This window comes from Pelobates fuscus, chromosome 2 (assembly GCF_036172605.1).
Source record: "Pelobates fuscus isolate aPelFus1 chromosome 2, aPelFus1.pri, whole genome shotgun sequence".
Taxonomy (NCBI): Eukaryota; Metazoa; Chordata; class Amphibia; order Anura; family Pelobatidae; genus Pelobates; species Pelobates fuscus.
The window spans coordinates 225,355,098-225,381,505 of NC_086318.1; the positions used below are offsets into that span (position 1 = coordinate 225,355,098).

Genomic DNA, 26,408 nt, shown 5'->3' on the forward strand with positions numbered 1-26,408 from the left:
TCTTTTCAGCTATGTAACTATATAACTATAATATGGATCAAGCGTTTTATACTAATGTGTGTGTTCCACTTATCAACAAGGAGCCAAACTAATTTTGTGTGTATTGCTTAGCACACTTTTTTTTTCATTCTATGTGTATCTTAGTTCTCCTTGTGTCTCTTACCCCCCTTTTTTCTCTTGCATCTAAACTTTATCCAAAACTAGGTGCCCTGTACAGAAACAAATCCTGCCTAAGCCCTTCAGTAAAGGAAAAGATTGTACAGCAAATGCTGATGCCAATCATTGATTATGGGGATGTAGTATATGCATCTGCATCGCAATCCCACATTAATAAACTCAACACATTGTGTAACTCGTTCTGCCGATTTGTGCTACAATGTAATTACAGGACCCACCATTGTGACATGCTAAAAGAACTAAACTGGCTGTCGCTGGAATCCAGACGCACCCTTCATCTTTCCAGCCTTGTGTTTAAGAGCTTTTCTGGAAAACTCCCACCCTGCCTGAACGCAATGCTTTCCCCGGCTGTTCCCACTTCCTACAACCTCTGATCCAGTACCAACACTTTACTTAGTCTACCTCAATATAAAAAGAAAGCAGCCCGATCCTCCTCCTCCTACAGAGCACCGCATTTGTGGAACGACCTCCCGCACAAATTAAAATCTTCCCTAAGCTTAAAGTCATTTAAGAGATCCTTCTCTACATACCTCCAAACAGAATGTACCTGTCATGGTTGATTATATATTTCCTACCTGTTCTATGTTAAATGTTGTATATTTTGTATTTTATTGTACACTAACTGTAACAATGCAATGATTTGTGGACCCAGGACATACTTGAAAACGAGAGAAATCTCAATGTATCTTTCCTGGTAAAAATATTTTATAAATAAATAATAATAAATAAATAAATGTGTCCCTGCTTTGCATGTCATTAGTCCTTTTGTGGCCTTATCAGTCTTTAAACCCACACCTTTGTGTAATAAACCCTTTTTACTGTTGTTATCCCCCCTTTTTTGCATTTTTTAAAATTGTGCTTTTGTGTCTCTTATTTCACAATTGTTTCTCTTGTTTCCCATGTTTTTTATCCAGAGGCAGCTCTCTAATTAGGTCAGTCAGCAAGAGTGCAGATTTAGTAGAGGAGGAAAAAAAATACAGAGAAGAAAGGAGAAACAACAAACAACACAACAGAGTGGCATTTTCAACCTCACTGAGAGAACACTCATAAAACCCCAGATAAACCTATTAAATAGAGGCCTGACGTTTGCCCCAACTAAAACACTAGACAAATTTAATTTCTATATTGACTTAAACAAATTTCTATATTGACTTAAACTGTGTTTAATTTTTTTTTTTTGCAAAACCTAACATGAATGAATTTAACACTCATAGAGAATACAATCAATTCATACATACAGAATTGAAGGATCCCTCAATATTTTACCCAATCGGTGAAGTTTCTGAGGAAATTATTACCTTTGAAAAAATGGTCATGCACGATTTGCAGAAAATAAGGAACACGAAAAAACAAGAATGGAATTTAAATCAGGCTGAAAGAACAGCATTGAAAATGTTTAAAGAGGATGATACCATGGGCGTAGGAACCCCCAAAAATCTGGGGGGATAGCATTTTTACTCGCCGGGTATATTCTTATTCCGTAAACTAGGAGTTGTTTATCCCATTGTACAGCGCTACGGAATTTGCAGTCGCTATATAAATGATTAAATAATAACATTAAAGGGTCACTACAGGGAATGGGTTTTACTTACCCGGATACAGCGCCGGGATCCTCCTGATTAGAACCACCCCTACCCTTCCCATGAATATTAGAACCACCCCTACCCCTTCCATGCACAAAAGAACCCCACCTACCCCTTCCACGCATATTAACCTCCTACCCCTTCCATGCATATTAGTACCCCCTAACCCCTTCCAATTATTTTTCTACCTACCCCTCTCCCCTATCCTTATTAGTAGCCCCCCTAACCGTTTCCAATTATTTTTCTGCCATGTTAACTAACGCCAGTGCTGGAGTGCCGACGTGTTTACATTAAAAGGCCTGCAGGGAAAGGCTATAGACACCAGAACCACTACATTAAGCTGCAGTGCTTCTGGGACTATAGTGTTTCTTTAATGTGAGGTAAATTAGAGATTAGTGCCACGAATAATATGCTAGATTGCCTACTTACAACCAGATGAGGACGGTGATGGGATCTAGCTGCAGTCTGGCTCCACTGGTCTGGTGTAGAACAGGCTCTCTGGAGGCTGTTTGTAACTGTGGTCACGAAAAATGTTCTGTGAGAACGGGAAGCAGCTCCATTTTTTGGGGGCCCTTTACACAGCTCAAGGTCTGGATGTTCCACCAATGAGTTTGTTCACAGGGGGTGGAGTGTGTAGGGGATGTCCTGATATGTGTGTAAGGAATGCATTGTGTGAATCTGTGTTTGTATGTGTAAGGGCTGAAAGGTGTGATTCTGTGTATGTACGGGATTCAGTGTGTGCGTCTGTAAGGGGTGCATTGAGTGTGTGTGTAAGGAATGCATTGTGTGTTTCTGTGTGTGTAAGGATTGCATGATTGTGTGATTGTGTGTGTGTGTGTGTGCACGGGGTGCATTGAGTGTGTGTAAGGATGAATTGTGTGTTTCTGTGTGTGTAAGGGTGGCATGATTGTGTGTGTGTGTGTGTGATGGATGTCAATCTCTCTCCCTCATCACTCTTTCTCCCCCTCCCTCCTTCCCTTGTCACTCTCTCTCCCCCTCCCTTGTCACTCTTTCTCTCCCTCTCTCCCCCCTCCCTGTTTCTTTCTCCCCCCTCCCTGTTTCTTTCTCCCCCCCTCCCTGTTTCTTTCTCCCCCCTCCGCTTCTTTATCCCCCCCTCCCTCCCTGTTTCTTTATCCCCCCTCCCTCCCTGTTTCTTTACCCTCCCTCCCTGTTTCTTTAACCCCCTCCCTTCCTGTTTCTTTATCCCCCCTCCCTCCCTGTTTCTTTATCCCCCCTCCCTCCCTGTTTCGTTATCCCCCCTCCCTGTTTCTTTACCCCCCTCCCTGTTTCTTTATCCCCCCTCCCTCCCTGTTTCTTTACCCCCCCTCCCTCCCTGTTTCTTTATCCCCCCCTCCCTCCCTGTTTCTTTATCCCCCTCCCTCCCTGTTTCTTTATCCCCCCTCCCTCCCTGTTTCTTTATCCCCCCTCCCTCCCTGTTTCTTTATCCCCCCCTCCCTCCCTGTTTCTTTATCCCCCCTCCCTCCCTGTTTCGTTATCCCCCCTCCCTCCCTGTTTCTTTATCCCCCCTTTCTCCCTGTTTCTTTATCCCCCCTCCCTCCCTGTTTCTTTATCCCCCCTCCCTCCCTGTTTCTTTATCCCCCCTCCCTCTGTTTCTTTATCCCCCTCCCTGTTTCTTTCTCCCCCCCTCCCTCCGTTTCTTTCTCCCCCCCCTCCCTCCCTGTTTCTTTCTCCCCCCCCTGTTTCTTTCTCCCCTCCCTCCCTGTTTCTTTCTTCCCCCTCCCCTTCCTGTGTTGTAGCGTGGCCGAGCTCTGTACTGTCCGCGGGTACAGGGAGCTTTTGTTTCCTGTACCCGGCGGACTAACAGGAAGTGCACACTCAGTGTTCACTTCCTTTTAGTCCGGCCGGGTACAGGAGACAGATGCTCCCTGTACCGGCGGACTATACAAGGCTCGGCCACGCTACATTGAGGGAGTGACAGGAGGGAGCGCTGAGCGCTTCCCTCCTGTCAGCCCCTCTCCTCTGGCTGCGCCCGGGCGGTGCGCCCTCATGGACGCACCAGCCCGGGCAGAGCTGCAGCCACCTGAGGCTCTCTGCAGAGCGCTCGGGCGGCTGCAGCAAAAGGGGGGCCGGCGGAGCTGGGGGGGATTTCCCCATTACCTGTCCCAGACCGCATGATTTGCTGGGGGGGATGCGTCCCCCCCATCCCCCCCGGTTCCTACGCCCATGGATGATACCCTCGTAATAGAACCAGGGGATAAAGGGGGGGGTATTGTACTTCTCAAAAGAGAGGATTATATTGAAGAATCCCTATGGCTACTAGTAGATAGGAAGACCTATAAAGTATTGAATAAAGACCCAATATTGGATATTAAAACAAAAAAAGCTACATTGCACTAATAGATAAAGGAAAGATGCTAGGAGTTTTAAATAAAAAATAATAAAATAAATAACTTTTTAATATTTTACATCCAAGAACACCAGTTTTTTATTATCTTCCTAAGGTCCATAAAAATAGGGAGAAGCCCCCGCGATGCCCGATAGTTTTGGGGATAGGATCCATATCAAGTTAGCTCTCGCAATATGTGGATAAATGTTTGCAATCAACGGTACAGAGATGTCCAAGCCATCTGAAGGACTCTCTTGGTCTTCTTTCAATTTTATAAGACCAAGTTTGGCAAGAAGATTGTTTTTTAGTCACCGTTGGTTCTCTCTAAACCATTATTTCGCATAAGAAGGGCTGAATATCAACCAAACATTTTTTTTTTTAATTTTTTAACGTTATTTCCTCAACCACAGAGATTTTATTTTAGAGAGTATACAGTGGATTTTAGAGAACTACTGACAAAAGATGAAATATTCAAAAGGAGCATCTATCCTAATTAGCAACTCTATAGCCTTTACGCTACACTCCAAAGAAACAGATGGTCAGGGACGGTATGTCATAATCACAGGACTTTTTAATAACATGCTCTACACTATTTCCAACATATCATAGATACAAGTAGTATGGCTGCACTCACGGAAATTTCTTTAAAATATAACTTTTATTGTAGTTCCATATAAAAGAATCGACATTTCAGTCCAACTTGTAGACTTTCATCAGGATTTGTAAACATTAAAAGGCATGTTACATATAAAGGTGTACAATTTATTGTAATAAGTGTAATAACTCAGCCCAGGTGCTGATCGTGCGGTTACCGGCGTCCTACCCGACGGTGTGCGCATGTGCAACAGTGCCCCCGCCCTTTTACGTGACGTCATCACGTTACGTTACCGCCGTTACTATGGAAACGCGGAACAACAAGGCAACAACGCCATAGCAGTATTACATGCTAAGCATTCACCCGGTCATAGTGTTGGGATAACTAATCAAAAAAATACATGTGTTAGACTTGATTAAAAGAGTACAAGTGTGCAATCATAAATAATCCCTATAAAGAGTAAGTGCTGTCATTTGCATAAGGAATCTAGAATATCCCAGTGATCATAGTATATAAGGCAACTATCTAAAGTTGCTGTTGAAGTATACATAAGTGACTTAAAGTGCCATGTGCATAAAAAATATTAGATAGAGTTGTGGATGCATAAAGTGCTGAATTTAAAGTGACAAATGATTACTTGAAAGTGACAAGTGATAAAACCAAAATAAAGTGCCAATAGTGCAAACTTATTAATAACTCTCTCTCTATATATATATATACACATACTGACATGTAAAAAAATTATACAAAAATTTTGATAAAAAATGGATGGCTTGAAAAAATATAGAGGTATATATGTATAAAAAATACTACAACTGTATATTTTGAGTTTCCAACATATACGCACCAAACACCAACCAGAGGAACTTCCTACACACCATACTGCAGAAACTGACACGCATACAGGAGGGCATTACGATCATCTGTTGAGACTTTAACCACGTTTTAGATCCCGCGGTGGACACGTCTCTGACAAGCTCAAATCATAGGTTCAAAACCCTTAAAATGCTGTAAACAATTGCAAAAGCTCCTATCCATCCATCACATGTATGAGGTATGGAGGATCACACACGCGCGCGCAAACGCGCGTATACTTACTTCTCCCAGGTGCATAACTCTTATTCCCGGATAGACGTTTTTTTGATGCACGGGACAGCCCTAGCTCAGGTAACAAGATGTGACATGGGAGACATAACGTGGTCAGACCACGCAGCGGTCACACTGGAGTTAAAAGACCAATATGACTTTACACACAAGAGTCCCTGGAGAAATAATCCATGCTGTTACGAGTTACAACATTCACGCAGGACCTGAGGAACGTACTCCAGCATTATTTTGTAGAGAATTACACCCCAGAAATCTCAGGCACACTCTGGGTGGCACACAAAGCTCTAGCTTTCCTTATGAGCAAAACAGCATACATACGCAAGAGGGAGAGACAACTAACCCTCACATGGCAGAGGGAACTAAAACTAAATGACCAAAACCAGGCTAACCCTTCACAGGAACTCCAACGTCAAATAGCCCAAGTCACAAGGAAGCTCCACCCACACGCCTTAGAAAAGAGAGGGCATTACTTGCGAAAACTCAGGGCCACTTCATACGCACAAGGCAACAAAGCAAGTAAACTACTCGCAAATACCCTTAAAGCCAAACAAGTCAACCAGAAGATAGCATACATAATATCACCCACAGAGGAGAAAATTATGGTTGCTAAAGGGATCAGCAACGTATTCGCTCGCTACTATGCTACCCTTTACAATTTAAAAGACGACCCACACACATGACAACCAATTACGGAAACCATTGATGCATATTTAGCCACGATGGATCTTCCTAAATTATCACAACAACAAAAAAAACACTCACCGACGACATAACAGAGGACATCGCCCGGACCCAACAGGTTTGACAACTTGTACTACAAGACATTTGCTACAGTCCTGACCCCACAACTAGCCCACACTTTTCGAGATGCAATTGCAAATCAGGCACTACACAAAGACATCCTGGCGTCGCATATCATAACCCTGCCCAAACCAGGCAAACCCCCCCCACACATCCCCAAAACTTTAGACCGATTTCGTTACTGAACACTGACGCAAAGCTCTTTGCGAAAACACTGGCCAATAGGCTGGGTGTTCTCCTACCCCACCTGATACACAGAGATCAAGTGGGCTTCGTGGCGGGAAGACAGGGGTCAGAAAACACCAGTAAAGTTCTGGACAGTTCTTGACAGAGGGGAGACGGGGGGGGGGGAGGGACTGCTAATATCCCTGGACGCAGAAAAAGCGTTTGACCGCCTGCATTGGAGGTTCCTGGAGGCAGTCATGAGCAAATTTGGGGTGCCGGGTCCGTTCCTTTCAGCAGTACGGGCATTATACAACACGCCAACAGCCCAGGTACTAAAGGCGGGGTTCCTCTCAGAATCGTTTCATATCACCAATGGAACGAGGCAGGGTTGTCCACTCTCCCTGTTGCTATATGTCATGGCCCTAGAACTGTTAGCACTTCGAATTAGACAAAACTAATCCATATGGGGTATCCACATCGGAGGCACAGAATATAAAACTAACCTCTTTGCAGACGATGTGCTGCTCACCCTTTACCAACCAGGGACATCCCTACCTAATCTGATGAAAGAAATAAACACATATGGGGACAACTCATATTATAAATTAAATGTGCTTAAAACACAGGCCATGGGGGTGGGGGTGTCGAGTGACGATAGAAGGGCACTTAGGGACACCTTTGCCTTGGACTGGAGGGATGACCACATCACCTTTTTGGGAATAAAACTAACCAAACACATAGCTAATCTATATCATTCCAACTACAAACCATTAAGGACAGAGATCACAAACACACTGCAGGCCTGGGACAGCAAATTTTGACGTGGAGAGGCAGAATTGCAGCAGTAAAAATGTCACTGCTGCCAAAACTACAATACCTCTTGCTAACCCTACAAATTAAGCTGCCCATGTCATACTTAGATGCCATACAGAGACAGATAGTACAATTTGTATGGGCCAAAAAGAGAGTTAGAGTGGCGACCAAAATCCTACATCGCCCAGTGAATGAGGGAGGAGTAAGTTTACCCAACATAAGATTATACTACAAAGCAGCCATAGTCTCGTCTGTCTTGACGACACACCATATTTGGTGGACGTGCACGCGTCTCCAGCCATATTGGAACAAAGTAGAGAACCTTATCACCGACATAATACATCAGAACTTCACAATTACACCTGAACTCAGGCTCCTATTTATGGGGCTACGGGACTTCAACCACAATGACTCCATATTAGTGTTCCATATCTTGATGGCGGCAGTTACACTGATAGCAAGAGCATGGAAGGGGGAAGAGGCACCGAGGTGGGGAGCCCTGACACAACAAATTTCAACTAACTTAGATTATGAGCACATGGCACGAAAACACCTCAGATCAGGGAAAAACTTACACAACGTCTTGGAGAAGTGGGGTAGCTACTTAGAACGACACGCAACGCATGAAGAAGTTAGTACGCAAAATACATAGCTTAACACAGGGAAGGGAAGGGGAAGGAAAAAAAAGTATAAAGAACCCACCCAACAACACCATGACCCACCATTCACTCATCCCAGTGTTCGTTGAACCGCAATGTTCATGTAGATCCAAAACCATAAACACCCACGTTGTATATAATTGCAAATAGTTATATAAATTAAGTTAGGGAGAGGAGTTACTCCAACGAACAGGACACAGTGTCAAAATAGCACCTACATTAGCCCAGGTACCAGGGTCACTTATCGCTGAGAGGTAACATAGCCTACCCAAACATACGCAGTCCACCTGGACCGAGGGGATTGCTATCCTTAACAGGATATAGGTACACACACGGGAGGCTGGAACAGTTGAGAGACCAAACATTGCACCGGACATCATTCCCAAAACACCAGGTACCTAAAGCACAGTCCAAATATGTAGTAAGGGAACAGAGAAACATTAACAGAATAAGACACTACGGCCACAAACTAAGACATACTTAAGTGATGTAAGGCAAGAATATTGGAGGCATGGTATCACAACTAGAGGTCAACCCCTGCTTACGTCCATAACCTCAGTAACCCTCGCATATACAGAACAAGACAGTCACAATTGACAAAAATGGAAAAGTTTTACCCATCTACCTTTTTCTTTTCTATACCCCCGGTGGGCTAGAATGACAAATCTAAACATAACAGTTGTCAATTTAGAGGTATCCACACAGAGGTTCAGGCAAATGGAAGAAACAAGCAGGGACCTGGGTACACACAAGGGCAATTACACTGTAGAAGACTATTAACTGGGCGAAAGTCCAGAACATGCATTGTAGGACCAACGGTGATATATGTCTTCAAAATGGTTATGCTTAAGACTTATAGCACAAGATGTACATTCTGCACTTATAGAAATAACCAAACGCATAATGTCAATGTCACAGGGATGTACTGTAAACAATGTGTTATGTTTGAACTCCCACTCCCCATTTCTTATTTCTGTACCTCCACCCTTGAAACGGCAAAATAAAAATTGTGAAATTGAAAAGATTAAATATTAAACTCCATACTCCCAGAGAAACCAAGAATAATTTATAGGGGAGTATACAGTTTATTTAGACTTGGTAATTTCTCATGATAATTTGCATTATTCAACCGATATCTTAATGTTCTTTTTTCTTACATTGTCTTTATGTGCATATGAGTTATAATAGACATATGGGTAAATGTACCCCCACGTATGAACATTGGAGACCTGGAAAATCATAAGGGAACACCAGCAAAGAAAATGGCGATACCCACACTGGAAGTGACGAATGGACGTGACGTCACTTGCGGAAATCAGCACGGCAAACACGATCAGCTGTGAAGAAAACGCCTACGAACCCGATGGACCTGGCTGGAAATAATTTTCCCTCTTCTTTTACATATTAAAATCTCAATTTTTGAACTGTGTGACACCACTAAGACTAGGGGTAAGTATTATTTAGCGCTCCACTTAAGGAATTTTATGGTGGGTGGTTTGTGTTTCTCTAACCCTCTCTTAAACTCCCTAACTCTTACAAGAGTGCAGATTTGATGATCATGGACTAATTGTTAGCGAGCTCCAGACAGTTAGAGCATTGCCGCGGGTTACCACAGCAATCCTCTGACACTTCTTTTGCTGGAGTTTGCGAGACAACCACATGGTCTGCAACTCTGCACCCGGTGGAACGGAGAGCTAGTAACTGCACAACCAGGAAGAACACTGGAGCACCAGGGAATTGATTGCTGCATTAAAAAAAAAAAGGTATTACAGTGCGAGTTGGTCACTGAAACAAAGCCTCCCAACACACTGACACCCCTCTTCACCATGCCACCCTCGCATTAGCCCATCCTAATCCTGTCACACTCACCCCATTCACTCTGCCATACAATAACGTTCCCCAATCCTGTCACACTCACATTCTCTCATCGTTTAACAATCATCCCCCAACCCGGTCACACTAACCCACCACTCTCTCACAGTCAACTCCTCTTACCCTGTCACAGTCCCTCCTACAACCATGTCACACTAACCCTAACACATTAACGCCTAACCCTAACACATTAACCCTAACACTCACACATCCAGCCCTGTCACGCTCACCCGCCCCTGCTCTGCCACACTTACCCCATCACATTAACACCCCTTAATCAAGCCACACCCACCCACCCTTGCCCTGTCACACTCCCTCATCCAACCATGCCACATTTACCCCAACTCTGTGACACTCACCCCACAACCATACCACACTCATGTGGTGGCCATCTTTAGCCGCGAACACGCAGAGCGGTGTTTGGCCGTTGAGTGCATGGAACTCAAATCGGACACTCAATGGCGCGAACACCGCTAGAACTTCTACTTTCATCGAAGTACAGTAAAACGTATGGGAATTGAAAGACGTTCGGTGGGAGCAAGCTCCCGAACAAGAGACATAGACGGAGTATACCCACGATCCGCTACGTCCGGTACTTTTTGTGTATGATTTCATGGAACTCTTTTGGGCAGAAGCCTCATGTGCGGTCGGTCAAATTATGACCTCCATGGAAATCCCGAACCCCTGAACCGATCTGGGTGATTTTTGGATATGTTGGTTACCCAGATCGGGGCTATCAAGGGATGTAACTTTTGTGGGGTTTCCTTGAGTTTTGGGGGTACTTTCGGGATACTGTAAAATGTATGTTTTTTGTACCTGGAGATAATTGAGTTTAGTACAGTTGCTGACTCAATTATATCTCAGGCACAGGTTAACCGGTTTTGTGTGGGAGTTTCCTGGACCTGAGAGCTAATGTAATCATGTGTATGTTTTATTGTAGTCTACTCTCTGGTCCAGTGAAGAATGCCCCTGGAATATGTAACAGGAAACCCCTTGCATGGGGACTGACATGAAAGGCATGTGTGGCCCCATTAAAACCAGTTGTCCCACAGCATAGCGCCTCGTCTCATGATTGTGGGAGAAAGCTATAACAGCTGTCTCCCTACTGCTTAGAGTGCTATATCACTAGCTCTTGTAAGAGCTATTCCTGACTGCATTACAGCATCCCTCACACTAGGGGGAAAAGAACATGGTGACGAAACCCCTCTTCCTGTCGGGGTGGCCACCACAATTGGGCACTTCTAAACTCAGGACAAAATTTAGAAACTATTTAGCATGGGTGGTTTTTGGCGGTTGTAGATGCATAACAGATTTTGGGTGTCAAAGTTCGAAAAAGTGTGGTTTTTAAATTTCTTCATCATATTTTATAAAAAATGTTATAGTAAATTATATGATATGATGACAATAATGGAATCTTTAGAAAGACCATTTAATGGCGAGAAAAACGGTATATACTATGTGTGGGTACAGTAAATGAGTAAGAGGAAAATAACAGCTAAACACAAACACAGAAAATTGAAAAGCGGTCTGGTCACTGAGGGGTTAAATATGGAGGTAGGGCAAAGGGGAAATTAAAGCGTGATTTGTAGATTAGCTAATTTGCCCTTTAACTGAGTGAATGTCAGTATACATTTTGAGGCGGCATTTACAGTTCCCTATCCATAACTTTTTTCGTAAATAAAACTATCATTTAATAACTGAATTTTTTTGTTCACTTTTTTTTGTCTTCTCTTTTGTTGAATGAAGATCTAAAGCCATTTAGTGTGACAAATCAAAATAGATACAACCAGGAAGGGAGCATCTTTTTCACAGCATTGTATGTAATCTTTTACAAGGAAAATATGATAATAATGGAAATACCTTTCAGACACCGAAGAATTTTCTGATCCTGATTCATCCACAAAGCCTCCTACATCTGCGGAGACTTTCTGGAACTATAAATAGAAAAAAAAAATGTAAATACATGAGTTTGCAGATCAACCATTATTATTTCATAATAAAGAACGATGAGTGTCAAACATGAGGTATGTCAATAATGGCAGCTATTAACAATACATAAAAGTTATTTATATATTTAAAAGCTATTTAAGTGTAGAAACAATTTGGTTGGAATATTTTGGACAAGACTAAGCAAACAATTTGATAAATCTAAATAGCCCTCTTAAAAGTTTGCAATGACATCCAAATTGGCATGGAACAATAAAATTAACTGGAGCTATTTTCCTTGATTTTGCCAAGGCCTTTGACGCAGTAGACCATGGCATTCTTTTGCAAAAACTTAAAAACTCAGGCATTAGACATGTAAATTCGGACAAATTTCGGGCAATTCGGACATTCGGATACTTCCGAATGTCCGAATAGCTGAATTGCCGAATTGCTGAAGCACAGTATTGCCAAAGTACTAATATACCTACCCAGTGGAAGAATGAAGAATGTTACACTGTATACAAGTTTAAATAAAAAGTATACAAACATAGCCAGGATTCAGATGTAAGCATTTGCAACACGTACAGCAATCAAGTAACAAACATTCATATGTAAGTTATTTAACCAGTCAATGGAATGACAGGAATGAATAAGTAGATAACTCCCTAATTCCCACGGTATTAGGGAGCTATCTACTAAAAGGCTGAAAGACCTAAATTGGTCTTTCAGCCAAATTTACTAATACTAAATAAAGATTACTTAGTATTAGTAAATTATGCTCCCACTCGCTATAGGGGCATGTCTCACATGTGGCTGCTCACTGTAAAAAAAAAAAGGTTTCCTCGATCCCGAGCCCCCACCCGTGGCGCGAGAGTGGGGGCTTCTAACCTGAATGGGGACCTATTGCCCCCCCCGACCCCAACCCCTGAACGGATGGTGGGGGCCCTAATGTAAAATAAGGGGGGGACCTATTGTCCTCCCCCCAGGCCCCCACCCCTGAGCGGCGGGTTGGGGCCCTAAAGAAGAATAGGGGGGAACTATTGTCCTCCCCTCCGGCCCCCACCCCTGAGCGGCGGGTGGGGGCCCTAAATTTGAATAAGGTGGGGGGATCTATCCCCCCCCCCTTATTCTAATTTAAGACGTCATCCGGCGTGGGAGACCTATTGAGCATACGCGGCCAGCGGCGGGGGAGACCTAATGCGCATATATACATAGCGTGAGGACGTCCAGTGTCGTTATAGCACACTTTTCGTGTTCTATGAACACGGAAGTGTCCTCTAGTGGCTGTCTAGTAGACAGCCACTAGAGGAGAACATAACCCTTCAAGGTAAATATTACAGTTTATGAAACTGCAATAATTACACTTGCAGGGTTAAGGGTAGTGGGAGTTGGCACCCAGATCACTCCAATTGGCAGAAGTGGTCTGGATGTCTGCAGTGTCCCTTTAAGTTTAGAAAAAATAACTCATACAGTTGTCCGAACTAATTCTCCTCTTCTCTTCCCCCAGCATATCTTCCTCCTCCTCTCCCCTTCTCTCCCCAGCATCTCCGCCTCTCCTCTTCTCCCCCAGCATCTCCTCCTCCTCTCCCCGAGATTCTCATCTTCCTCTCCCTGAAATTCTCATCTCCTTCCAGCACATAAATAATGTTTAATTTTTTTGGTGTGGGTGGGGGTTTGAAGTCCACCCAGGCTCCCTACCTGGTGGATCTGATTCCTTCCCGCTGCTGTGAGGGGGTGTGGGCACAAGGGAGCACTGACTTACGTGCTGTTCCAGCACTACTCCCTCCGCTAATGCCGCGGGGAAACAGGAAATGACGTCAATCAGGCGGTGGCGCCTGATTGACGTAATTTCCTGTCTCTCGGCGGCATCAGCGGAGGGAGCAGTGCTGAAACAGCAGGTAAGTCAGTGCTCCCTCGCAGCCCTTCATCCCACCCACCCACCATGCCATCTTAACAACATTATGGGCCACGGGCAAAGCAGTGCACTGGGGCCTTGCCTACACACAACTCACAGGAATAAACAATTTAATTATAGATAAAATTAAGCTTATATTTATTAGTATCTCCAACAAATGCAGTACATACATAAAATACATACACACAAACTGCTGAACACATTTACACACCGACTGCAAGAATACATACACACACCAACACACACACAGTCTGCTGAATACACACACACAGTCCACTGAGTACACACACACACAGACTGCTGAATACAGACAGACTGCTGAATATACACACACACAGAATGCGGAGTACACACAGACAGACTGCTGAATATATACACACAGTCTGTTAAAATAAAATTCAAATTTTGCTAAAATTTCAAGGAGAGACTGGCTGTTGAATGTAAAAAGTGTCAAATATAATGTGTACTTAAAAAAACAAAACACTATTTATAAACTATTTTAAAATAGCTATTAAATCTCAAAAATCATTACACATTTACATTGTAATAAAGTTCTTTTTAACTTTAACTGTGAATGTCATAATACTGTTAGCTTTTACTGCACATATTTGTATGCTGTGATATCCCACAAGTACAACAATGCCTACTATGTACAGGATTCATGGTATTTTCAAAAGTTGCAGGGTTAAATAAAGAGCTTGCCCATTTAATTTTTGCACATTTCAATTTGCCAGATTGGCAAGCTGGGCCTATATTGCCTATGAGACCATATGGCAGCCCAGGAATGAAAATTACCCCCATCATGGCATACCATTTGTAAAAGTAGACAATCCAGGATATTCAAAATGAGGTATGTCCACTCTTTTGTAGTAGCCACTTAGTCACAAATATATATATATATATATATATATATATATTTGTTTTGTTTTTTTGTTTTGTTTTTTTCACACAAAAACTGCTCTTTTACTGATTAAATCATGGTTTATCTTCATTTCAATGTTTTAAGAACTCATATTTGTGTTCAGCGAAGTCTTTCGAGTACAACATTAACCCACATTTACAGGTTTAATGGGGGAAAGTTACGGGGTAAAATATAGAGTTTGCAAATTAAATTCTCTAGACTTTCTGCCAGGGTTGTCAGACAGGTCCCTCAATATATAATTAATGAAATAACATAATTATGTAAAAATCATAGACAAAGATACACGTATCATATATATATGAAAAATAAAACAGCAATTTCAAGTCTTACAGAATGTAATAGTTTTATATATATATATATATATATATATATATATATATATATATATATATATATATATATATATTGCATTTTAAGTGTATTTTGGAAATTGTGATTGAACACAGCAAAATTAGCAAAATTGATTTGTAAGTACAAAATAAGCAAATTGTAGATGTGTCCTTTAGAGGTTAACCTACTGGATAACCTGGGGAAAATACATAAATTTTAAATTTCTCTTGATTTACATCATAAAGAGAGGCATAAAAATACCAGACTTATATGCATTTTTATGTTGACAATGATAATACTATACCAGGCTCTCTGTTGGGTAGTCATTTTTTAGTTCCAGTAGCGCTAAATATGCAGCCTTCTTTCTCGCCTGTTTTTTATTTTTTCCTTTTGCTATAGGATAAAGTGTCTTTCCAATTTTAATCCTCAGCGAAAACCTACAAATGTCAAAATATATATTTTTTTGAGGAACAGGTTACTTTTCTTTGACACTGCTTCAAAGTACAAAAAAAAAAATGTAATCACAAAGCCATTCCCCTTGCACTTTCACAACCATGAAAATACTTATCATGTTACTTTTCTGTGAAATTATATTTACTAGAAGAAGAGCAAAGAAAAGTCTTTGTCATGTTTTAAGTTTTTTTTTATAAAACATACATAAAGATTTTGTAAATACGGACCAGGCTCTACAATGTACATACAAGGACAATGAAACACAGTTAGCCTCTGATAAGAGATGCAGCAGTAATTAGTAAAAATGTATTCTCAGTGTAAGCTATTTACAGTCTATTCCTAATACCATAGTTACTATAGTACTTAAGAAATACAATACTTCTTCGTTGATAAAAAAAAAGTTCTAGCAGCCTAATAATACATTGACAAAAAAATGGGTAAGTGGCGCTAAACAATATACAAGTATAAGAAATAAATCCCACTGCGTCTAAAACCAAACCAGTGTTTTAGTCACCCTTAAAACACTTACATGTATACAATTGGATAAAAGAAGAGGAGGTTTTGCGCACAAAATGGATAAATGATGATATAAATTTGTCCCCAGTTACTTGCTGCTCCCTTGTTCAGTCCTCTTTATGCCAACAAAAATTTCACAGAGCAAAAACATATGAATCGACACCTAGAGAACTGATGGTCTGGTAATTCTTGTTAGAACCACGTAAATCTTCTTTTCTTGCTTTAAACAATCCCACTCGTCCTCGGAGAGGTAAACGACCAATTCATCAACCTCTATTCACTCAGCCTGCTCTGCTCGGCGCGCACTGAATGACGTCACAGCGGAGCGGAGCCACCATAAGCCACTATAAACAAATTCAACAATACAACCCATTGCCCCAATCAAAGTAAAATATCTATCCCATAGAAAACCACCATGCCTGTGCAATACATGTGCCAAGCTATCATACAGTTAATACATCTAGTGCAAATAAATTATCAAATCCATAACAATATACATTTATCATATGAAAAAAAAAATTAAACTTTATCTTTTATTTTGTCATCCTGGGGCGGAGTGGTGTCAGCAGAGAGAACTGCCTGGTGTAGGATGAAATGCAAGATAGATTAACACTATATTCACCAAAACAACTTTAACCTAACAAAGCAGTTTATAGAACATGCCTCTGAAGTCTCACTGCCACAATTTAATGCCATTTAGGCGTTAAATCATATTTGTTTCTGTTTATGCAGCACTAGCCACACCTTCTCTGGCTGTGATTAACACAGACTGCATGAAAACATAATGGTTTCATTTTCAATCAGATGTTACTTACGTCAGATGTTTATATCTCCTGCTCTGCAAATTGAACCTTAGCAGGAGGCTCCTGCAGGGTCTAGCAAGCTATTAACAAAGCAGGAGATAATAAATTATAAATTAAACAATTTGCAATAAAGTAAGTATAAACATTAGACAACTCTTTACAGGAAGTGTTTAGGAAAGCTGTGCAAGTCAATGTAGGAAGGTGTGACTGGGGTGCATAAATATAATTTAACTCCTAAATGGCAAAAAATTGAGCAGTGAGATTGCAGGTCATGATCTATACACCAAAGCTGCTTCATTAAACTTAAGTTGTTTTGGTGAATATAGATTCCCTTCTTTATTTTTATAGATAAGGAGAAAGCTATGGAGCTTGTGCCACATAGGGAACAGAAAAAAAAGGGGGTAGACGTAACCCCACAGTGAATAAACAATTAAAGGGACACTATAGTCACCAGAACAACTATAGCTTAATGTAATTGTTCTGGTGAGTATAATCATTATATGCAGTGTTTACATTGCCCCTTGGGACCACTCCTCAGATGGCCATTGGAGGTGCTTCCTGGCTCAGTACTGCACAGTAGGCTGCACTACCGCTCAGCATCTCCACACACTGCATGGGGACGCTGAATTAGAGATGCATTGATACAAAGAAGGCATTTGTCAGTAAGCAGAAATTTCACATGGTGAAAGCAACCTTTTTATTGTATTTACTATTAATATTGGCACTTACTCTGGGGCATGCTGTACCCCACAGCGGTCAACTTCTATGAAAGTAAATGACCATTGATATTTGTTGGATAATTCATTCATTATTACCATGTAGTCCGGCGATTCCTAGATCACACAAAAATAGAAATATAAAAATTAGGTTTTAACATATTTAAAAATGTATATCTTTCTTGCAGTAAAAGCCAGTAAACGTGCATTATAAATGACTTTTGTTTTTTTTACATTAAATAGCTGAAAAGTAGACCAAAAAGAAAAGCAGACTGGTGAGACATATAGTATGTAATTGAATAGTCATTTTCCTCACCCTTGTTAGTTTATAAAATTATTCCCAACTTTAACGCCCGATTACTTAATTGTTGTATAATATTTATTTATCTTCTGGTTAAAAACCCTGTTATGCAGTGTTAATGCGCATTAGGAGCCTATTCTCACCCTTATTGTTACACTATTGCTGTACCTTATTGTACCACTCATCTTGGTATTTTCAACACAAAAAATAATTATGGTTCAAACATAAAGTGCGCTGTGCCTTTAAATAACTGTGCATTCACAAATCTGTGCAAAACACAACACTCATAAAAGTGCTAAAGTGTCAAATGTGCTAAATACCCAATATTGTGACATATATCATATGCACTATCAATTATACAATTTATTAAAGTGCAAAGAAGAAAAATTATTCTGTTTTAAACAATGATTAATAAGTGCTAGTTTGTGAATCAGTATAGCTAATTAGGTATACAAACCCAAATTTGATAAGAATAACTTGATTCTCCACATGTAAAACAAAAAGAGACAAAATGCAATAGTATAATATTGTTTTGATACTAATAAATATTTAAAAAATGTAATGAACACTCACAAACATGGAGCAGGTAAAGAGACTGCTCAGGCTATCCTCGCTTTCTCACTGTTACACAGTGTCTCCAGGAAATGAACTGCTTACAGATTCCAATGGGGAAAAAACGATCGGGCGGCCGTCAAATATAAAATAAATTTTATTGATAAAATATTCCGCAGACTTTTGTAGGTTAGATTTGAGATCGCTCAGACTTTCATTCAAACAAATCGTTAAACATCCGGACACCGGTATCTCTGGATATCATAAAACTTGTCCCACAGTCTTTCGAGCGTCCAATCTCCCTCACGTCCTGCGTGCTAGCGTGATGACGCGTTTCGCCGTATAGGCTTCCTCAGATCACGTGTTCCTGTGCCGACCATCCCGTTTTTAACAGTCTCAAAAAGTAGGCGTACTTCTATTCTCGATAGTGTCCAATGTGTACCTACAGCTGTTAATTCAATTTGTATACCCAGACTATTCCAACTCTTAAAGAGACATACTTAAAACATAATTTAAATTTAAAAATACATTATAAGCTAAAAATATAAGTCTATTATAAGTCAAGTCACTTCTTGCCAGTTTCATAACAGACAAAATACATCAAATTAATATAAAAAAAAAACAGTTAATATAAAAAAAAAAGTTAATATAAAAAAAAAGCACAACAAAGAGAAGAAACTACATTACATGAAATTAAAAAGGTCAAAATAAAGTTGCCACCTCTCCATGACTTCTTAACATTCTTCAGAATGTTAAGAAGTCATGGAGAGGTGGCAACTTTATACAACAAATAGGAAAGGTGGAAATGAGATGGGTATATAGGTTGAATACCCTAAAACCCTCTGGTCTTAACATCGAATTTGACCTTTTTAATTTCATGTAATGTAGTTTCTTCTCTTTGTTGTGCTTTTTTTTATATTAACTTTTTTTTTTATATTAACTGTTTTTTTTTTATATTAATTTGATGTATTTTGTCTATTATGAAACTGGCAAGAAGTGCCTCTCATCCATTTTACTTATGGTAATTGATTATCTCAGCCCTTTCAGTCGGACATCCGATTACCTGAGTAACTCCGGAATCAGTGACCTTCGAGCACAGCATCTTGGTTAAACATAATGAGTTACAGGAAACCCACTTCAAAGAGTGTTCTGCTCCTTCCGTGAAGAATAAATATTACCCTGCTACTTACTTTAGTAACCATCCCACAGCCCTCAAAGCTGAAGTTCCCTGATAATTATAATAACTTTTTACGATATTTGAACATAAAACAATAACAATATACAGTATAGTATAGTATATGTGATAAATTAAAATGTAGGTAAGAAGCTTGTGACTCTCATATGAGTGTCAGGAGTGGGTTATTAAGTTGAGCTACCATCATATTTTACAATATGGTGTTCAATATATATATAGTCTATTCAAGGTTTAGCGTTCAGACGCTCCCCCCACCCCCTCTTTTAATTTTTAGTATACTATTGCTTTAAACTCTTTCCATTTATACCTCGCTCTGCTTGTAGATTTGTTTATGCGGATGTGTTTCTGTGCCATAGATTGACAGTTTGTAACACTTTCCACCGCAGTGTTCTAAGTGTTTGTCTGGGCGACCGCTGTTCGCATGAACGACCATGAAGTGGCATCCAGGGCTTTTTCCGCAAACGCAGGCAGCAGTGTTTGGTCGTCAAGTTCATGGAACGGTTTTCGGGCACTGAAACTCCCTAACACTGCTGGACTTCCAGGATCACCTGCGTTCGTTCTACACAACTTAGAAGGGCACTGTTCGGTGGAAACATTCCCACGAACAATGTGAACAAGCTCCAGTGTAAGAATCTTGAATATGTTTGGTAGTTCGATTGAACTCAGCAGAGCAATAATCAGCTCTTTTTACAAATACCGGATGACACTTGGTGAAGGTTAGAACAACAACTAACTTTAATATACATAGCACACATATTTATGCCTCAATAGGCTGAATAAAGCACTATAATACAAGGAAGGGTGGGGCCAGACAAAAGCAAGGGCTGGGGATCAAATGGGAGATTGAGGAGGGACAGGGTAGCTACTCTGGCAGTGTCCCTGGGACAATGTGACTATGCCCTGCTTGGGAAACAATAGGACAGGAAAAATGGGGAGGGGAAAGGCACATAGAACCTGGACAATCAATACATCCAACATACCCTGCACCAATAATGGGCACAGGGTGACCAAAACACAAGAGGATCTGGGGACCTACATGGAAAATAAATCCGCTCTTCCATCCCCAGTGATGGTGACTACCGTCACATGTCTATTGACCAAAATTCTAGATGATTTTAAATTCTGGAATTATCCACACATCACCTGCCTTGGTTGTATAGCTGTAATCAAGATGAACGTCTTACCTAGACTGCTGCTTCTAATTATCCCAGTAATATTAATGAGATCCTTCTTCTCCACACTGAGCATGGTGGAACTCAAATATGCACCAGCACAGAAACTCTGGGTGGCATTAGATAGAATTGGCATGGAGATGCAACTACCAACTATGGTCTGGAGCTCTAGGAAGGATATGAACGCTAGCTATGTGAAAAACTCCCCTGTTGTTCAAACTATATGTGTATGGCAGTTTATCCATTGATAAAGCTGACATAACATGGACCTGGATGGAGGACTTCCCCCAAGTGCCTGGAATTTCATGGAGGGCTATGAGTTAATCCCATTACAGAAAGTGCTAGTGAATGCAGGTCTAAAGAGTCTTTGTGAATCTAGTGGGGGATTCATAGCCATTTTTAATGTAGATATTTCGAAATTCCCTACTGCAACACTTCTACCACAACATTCTGTGCAGGGCATCCATACACAGAGATTTATCATGGTTCAAAGAATTACGCTTTACTACACCTTCTGGTGGGGAATCTACAAGGCAAACATACCTTTAAAAGGAAATGAGAGGAACTTCAAAATAAGATGCTCTTAGATGCCCAGTTGGAAATAAAATCTAATTTTACAATATAAAAGCTCTAACTCCAAATATCAGGAGGTGAATTTTAATTGTAGATTATGCTAGCTTTAGTGTACCTATAATCTTAATTTTATTAATGACAGGAGGCGAGTATTTGCTTAAGTCTCTCTTTACTAGAACTCCACAGCAGCACAGAAAACAACCAATCAGAAAAAAGTTAGGTACTATAAAACTCCCCTCCCCATGCATCATTCCCTCTTTCTTTGCTGCTCCGCACCAGTACAGGTCAGAGTACCTCTGCCTCCTGCTAATATTAGTTGGTGGCTTTGGGTTTATTATGATTTATTTAGGGTGTATATTTGTTATTTTAGTCATGTTGTTTTGCTTATATATATATTGTATTTTCATATATATATTTTTATGTTATAGCATTTAGTTATACCTATGTTATGTACATTTTTTGGTCATATAATTATTTTGAATCCATATTTTATTGATATACATATTGTTTTTATATTATTTTCCGTTTTTGCTTTTATTTCTGCTTCATGATTTCTGCATGTTTTTTGCTCGTTTCCCCTGTGTCATTGGGGATGTTGGTGGTATCGGGGGAGCTAGAGTCCCTAGAGACTCAGGGTGACCAACTATAGGGTACACCAAATACGAGTATCAGCATAAGGCTGAGGGAAATCTAAGGGAAAAACACTGGAAAAACTATCAACTGACCGTCCAGATCCCGTGCGCGCGCGCGGGGTCCAGGCGGACCGTTGGTAGTCTGGGGAAAGCTGGAGACGTTCTCCGCAATCCACGAGTACCCAGGAGGTCGGAGGAGGTCGAGTCCGGCCTCTCGACGACCCGAGCGAAAGGAAAAAGAAGTCACGAAAACAAAAAAGACAACAAAAACGTAGATACGAGAAAAAAACGCAAATTCTATCTCAGCTAGAAGGCAAAAAGGCAGGCCAGAAGGCAAGACAAGTAAGCCCCACTGAACAGGGCCAGGAGCTAACCTCGCGCAGGGATAACTACCGATAGCTATCCGGATACCGGGAGGCAGATACGAAGTTAGTTGATAAAGACAAGGAAAAAAACACTGCGTTCTCCTGTAGGTGTCTGAGTACCGGTCCTTGCCTGTGCAAAGTTCTCCTTGGAGATGTGCCGTCGCCGGATTGGCGCAATCCGCGGATGTGTGTCCGGGGTCTTCATAGGCAAACTTGCCCTTCAGGTCTGAGGTTTAGGGCCTTCACCCTACCTGTCATATCCAGATGGCCGTATATTGGTGTCCTCTTGGATAGTATGGCAATGGTGCCTGTCCGGACACCTGCCTATTTCCATGTCACTGGTGGGCACTGGTTTCTCCTCAGTGGTATTCCCCCAGGCCTGCGGCCAAAAGGGATAGAGCAGGCCCAGCGGGCCAACTAATGGACACAGAGTAGTTGGCCAAGGAAATAGGCACCGACATAGTAGGCCATAGAAATAGGCACCGACATAGGAGGCCAATAATTGGGGCACCGGCATAGCCGGCCGTACTTATGGGCACAGAGGCCGTACTTATGGGCACAGACCTAGCAGGTCGTTCTTATGGGCACAGACATAGCAGGCCGTTCTTATGGGCACAGACATAGCAGGCCATTCTTATGGGCACAGACATAGTAGGCCGTTCTTATGGGCACAGATATAGTAGGCCGTTCCTATGGGCACAGACATAGTAGGCCGTTCTTATGGGTATAGACATAGCAGGCCATTCTCATGGGCACCGACATAGCAGGCCGTTCTTGTGGGCACAGACATAGCAGGCCATTCTTGTGGGGCACAGACATAGCAGGCCATTCTTATGGGCACAGACAAAGCAGGCCAATCTTATGGGCACAGACAAAGCAGGCCAATCTTATGGGCACAGACAAAGCAGGCCAATCTTATGGGCACAGACATAGCAGGCCAATCAATGGGGCACAGACATAGCAGGCCAATCAATGGGCTGAGTGATACCAATATTATTAATAACATGCATTTATATACAGCGTCTTCCAATTCCGTAGCGCTTTACGGTGAGTATCGAATGAGTAACGAGTACCTCTGAGTTCGGGTAGAGGTCCCCAAAATTGTAGATCCTCCGGGCATCTTGTGACATAGGGCCCTTAGGCAATCAACCCTTTAGGCAGCGTAATGCTGTCTGAGTAACTTGAACCGGGACTGGCAGTCCCTAAATGCCCAGCAGGCAAACAGCGGTATCCCAGCTGTATTGGTATAAGCGGAAGTTGTCACAGTGATTACCATGTCCCTGAAAGTAAGATACATAGAGCGATACTCACCTTAAACTGTGAATTGGTATGCACAAGCTCACACAGAACTGTTTGATGACTCAATCGTAAATATAGATACCATCATCATCATCTCTGAAAATATTGAATAGAATCAGTGTAGACTGGTATTCCAGATCCAGGTCTGTTAACACTATATGTATGCCATGGGCAGTGAGTTCATACCAGAGTAGTCTCCTCAGAGACCCCATAGCTGGACCCGAAAGGTTATATACTGCGAGGCACACTAATCCAAGCTCACAATACCTGTAACTCACAGGAAACCGCGATATACACTGTCAGCAAAACTACAATATCCTGAGATATACACAGCAGTCAAACTCACCGCAATATGTGATATACACTGTCCGTAAAAACACGCAGCAATCTGCGATATACACTGTCAGTAAAAAACACCCAGCAATCTGAGATATACACTGTCAGAAAACACCTAGTAATCTGACATACACTGACAGAAAAACCTATAATAATCTCACATACCCAGTCAGAAAAACACACAGTAGTCACATATATACTGTCAGAAAACACTAAATAATCTCATATACCCAGTCATAAAAACACACAGAGATCTCGTATACACAGTCAGAAAAACACCTAGCAACCTCATATACACAGTGAGAAAAACACATAATAATCTGATAAACATAATCAGAAAAACACACAGCTATCATATATACACTGTCAGAAAAACACATAGTAATCTGATATATATAGTCAGAAAAACACACAGCTATCTCATATACACTGTCAGACAAACACATAGTAATCTGATATACACTGTCAGACAAACACATAGTAATCTCACATACACTGATAGAAAAACGCATAGTAATCTCATATACACTGTGAGAAAAACGCATAGCAATCTCATATACACTGTGAGACAAATACACAGCCAGAAAATAAGAACTGTCATAGAAAATCAGAAGTCTGACCTATAAAAAGCCCTAAAGCTCACAGCAAGCTGTGAGATCAACACTAAATAACTATAGTGATATATGTGGAATGTGGAAGAACTGCTGAGACCCGCCGGGGAATCTCAGCAGGGCAACAAACGCAGAGATCCGACCGTGGAAGGAGGAGGGGCCGTGAGCAGGCACCCCTTTCTCCAGCCGGTCGGATCCACGAGGCTGAGGGAAAAACCCGGCCGCGGCGAGGCGGCCACGTGTGTGAGCCGACCCGGTCGCGGGGTGCTCGCGTCTGACCGCGAGGAACCCCGGGCGCCGGCAGTCTCACACCAGAGCTCGGGGAGTCAGAGGAGGCAGACAAACGGCTAGTCTCCTGACACCCCGAGCAGAGCGCCCGCATCCCCACAGGGGAGGGAAACTAGTAGAATGGCGCCAGGGAGTGGAGAGGAGGGCAAAACAAACAACAGGGATCCCCAGGGGCTCCCCCGATACCACCAACATCCCCAATGACACAGGGGAAACGAGCAAAAAACATGCAGAAATCATGAAGCAGAAATAAAAGCAAAAACGGAAAATAATATAAAAACAATATGTATATCAATAAAATATGGATTCAAAATAATTATATGACCAAAAAATGTACATAACATAGGTATAACTAAATGCTATAACATAAAAATATATATATGAAAATACAATATATATATAAGCAAAACAACATGACTAAAATAACAAATATACACCCTAAATAAATCATAATAAACCCAAAGCCACCAACTAATATTAGCAGGAGGCAGAGGTACTCTGACCTGTACTGGTGCGGAGCAGCAAAGAAAGAGGGAATGATGCATGGGGAGGGGAGTTTTATAGTACCTAACTTTTTTCTGATTGGTTGTTTTCTGTGCTGCTGTGGAGTTCTAGTAAAGAGAGACTTAAGCAAATACGAAGCCTCCTGTCATGTTATAAAATTGCTCTTACACTGGTACAAGATGCCTGAAGTTCTACACAGGTTCTACCCAAAAATATCTGAGGCGTGTTTGGAGGTGAGGAACCACAATAGGAACCATTTGTCACATCTGGTAGGATAATTTTGGGAAAGAACAGAGCTAGGATCTCAGAAATTTTAGGGGAAGCACCCCCATTTGATTTTTTACATGTACTACTGCATTACCTGCTGCCACTTGCCAACTATAAGAAGTCAATAGTGCGACACTTGATCAATGCCGCAAAATCCTTGGTGTCTGCCCTCTGGAAACAAACACAAGCACCCATCTGGTAACAATGGTTCGCTCGGGTAGAGGAGATACAGACAGCAGATGAGATGCAAGCAGCATTGGTTGGGAATAGCGCTAAACATGTGGAGATATTGTACCTCTGGTTTGATTTCATTTCTAAATGTGACCCACGGATTGGAAATGCTACCGTGTTTAGTCTGATCCGTGAGAGGGTTCGATGATGGGTGTCCATATATTTTCTCATTCTTTTTACTATATCTGTTCTACGGCTATGTTCTATCATGGGGACTTTGGGGCGCTGCTGATAGCTTTTCTTACTGTTTTCTTGGCTCTCCAGATGAGAGACATGCATAAAGGGTGCAATCTGGTTTCTACACTAAGTACATAGTGACAAGATCTATAGGTCGGACTTTGTGCACGTTTAATGGGTTGGAGAGGCAGTCCTAACCTTCGCT

The 26,408-nt window shown here is 41.5% G+C and overlaps 1 protein-coding gene across 1 annotated transcript in view; it reads right to left on the reverse strand.

The window, feature by feature from the left end:
* Positions 1-26,408, reverse strand: part of LOC134587098 (interferon-induced, double-stranded RNA-activated protein kinase-like) — a 159,703-nt gene that overhangs the window by 76,190 nt on the left and 57,105 nt on the right. The window contains exons 6-8 of the mRNA XM_063443220.1: positions 17,714-17,817; positions 15,517-15,649; positions 11,980-12,053 (exon numbers count right to left, since the gene is read on the reverse strand). Of these exons, the coding sequence (XP_063299290.1) occupies positions 11,980-12,053; positions 15,517-15,649; positions 17,714-17,817 (311 nt within the window). The remainder of the gene's footprint in view (positions 1-11,979; positions 12,054-15,516; positions 15,650-17,713; positions 17,818-26,408) is intronic.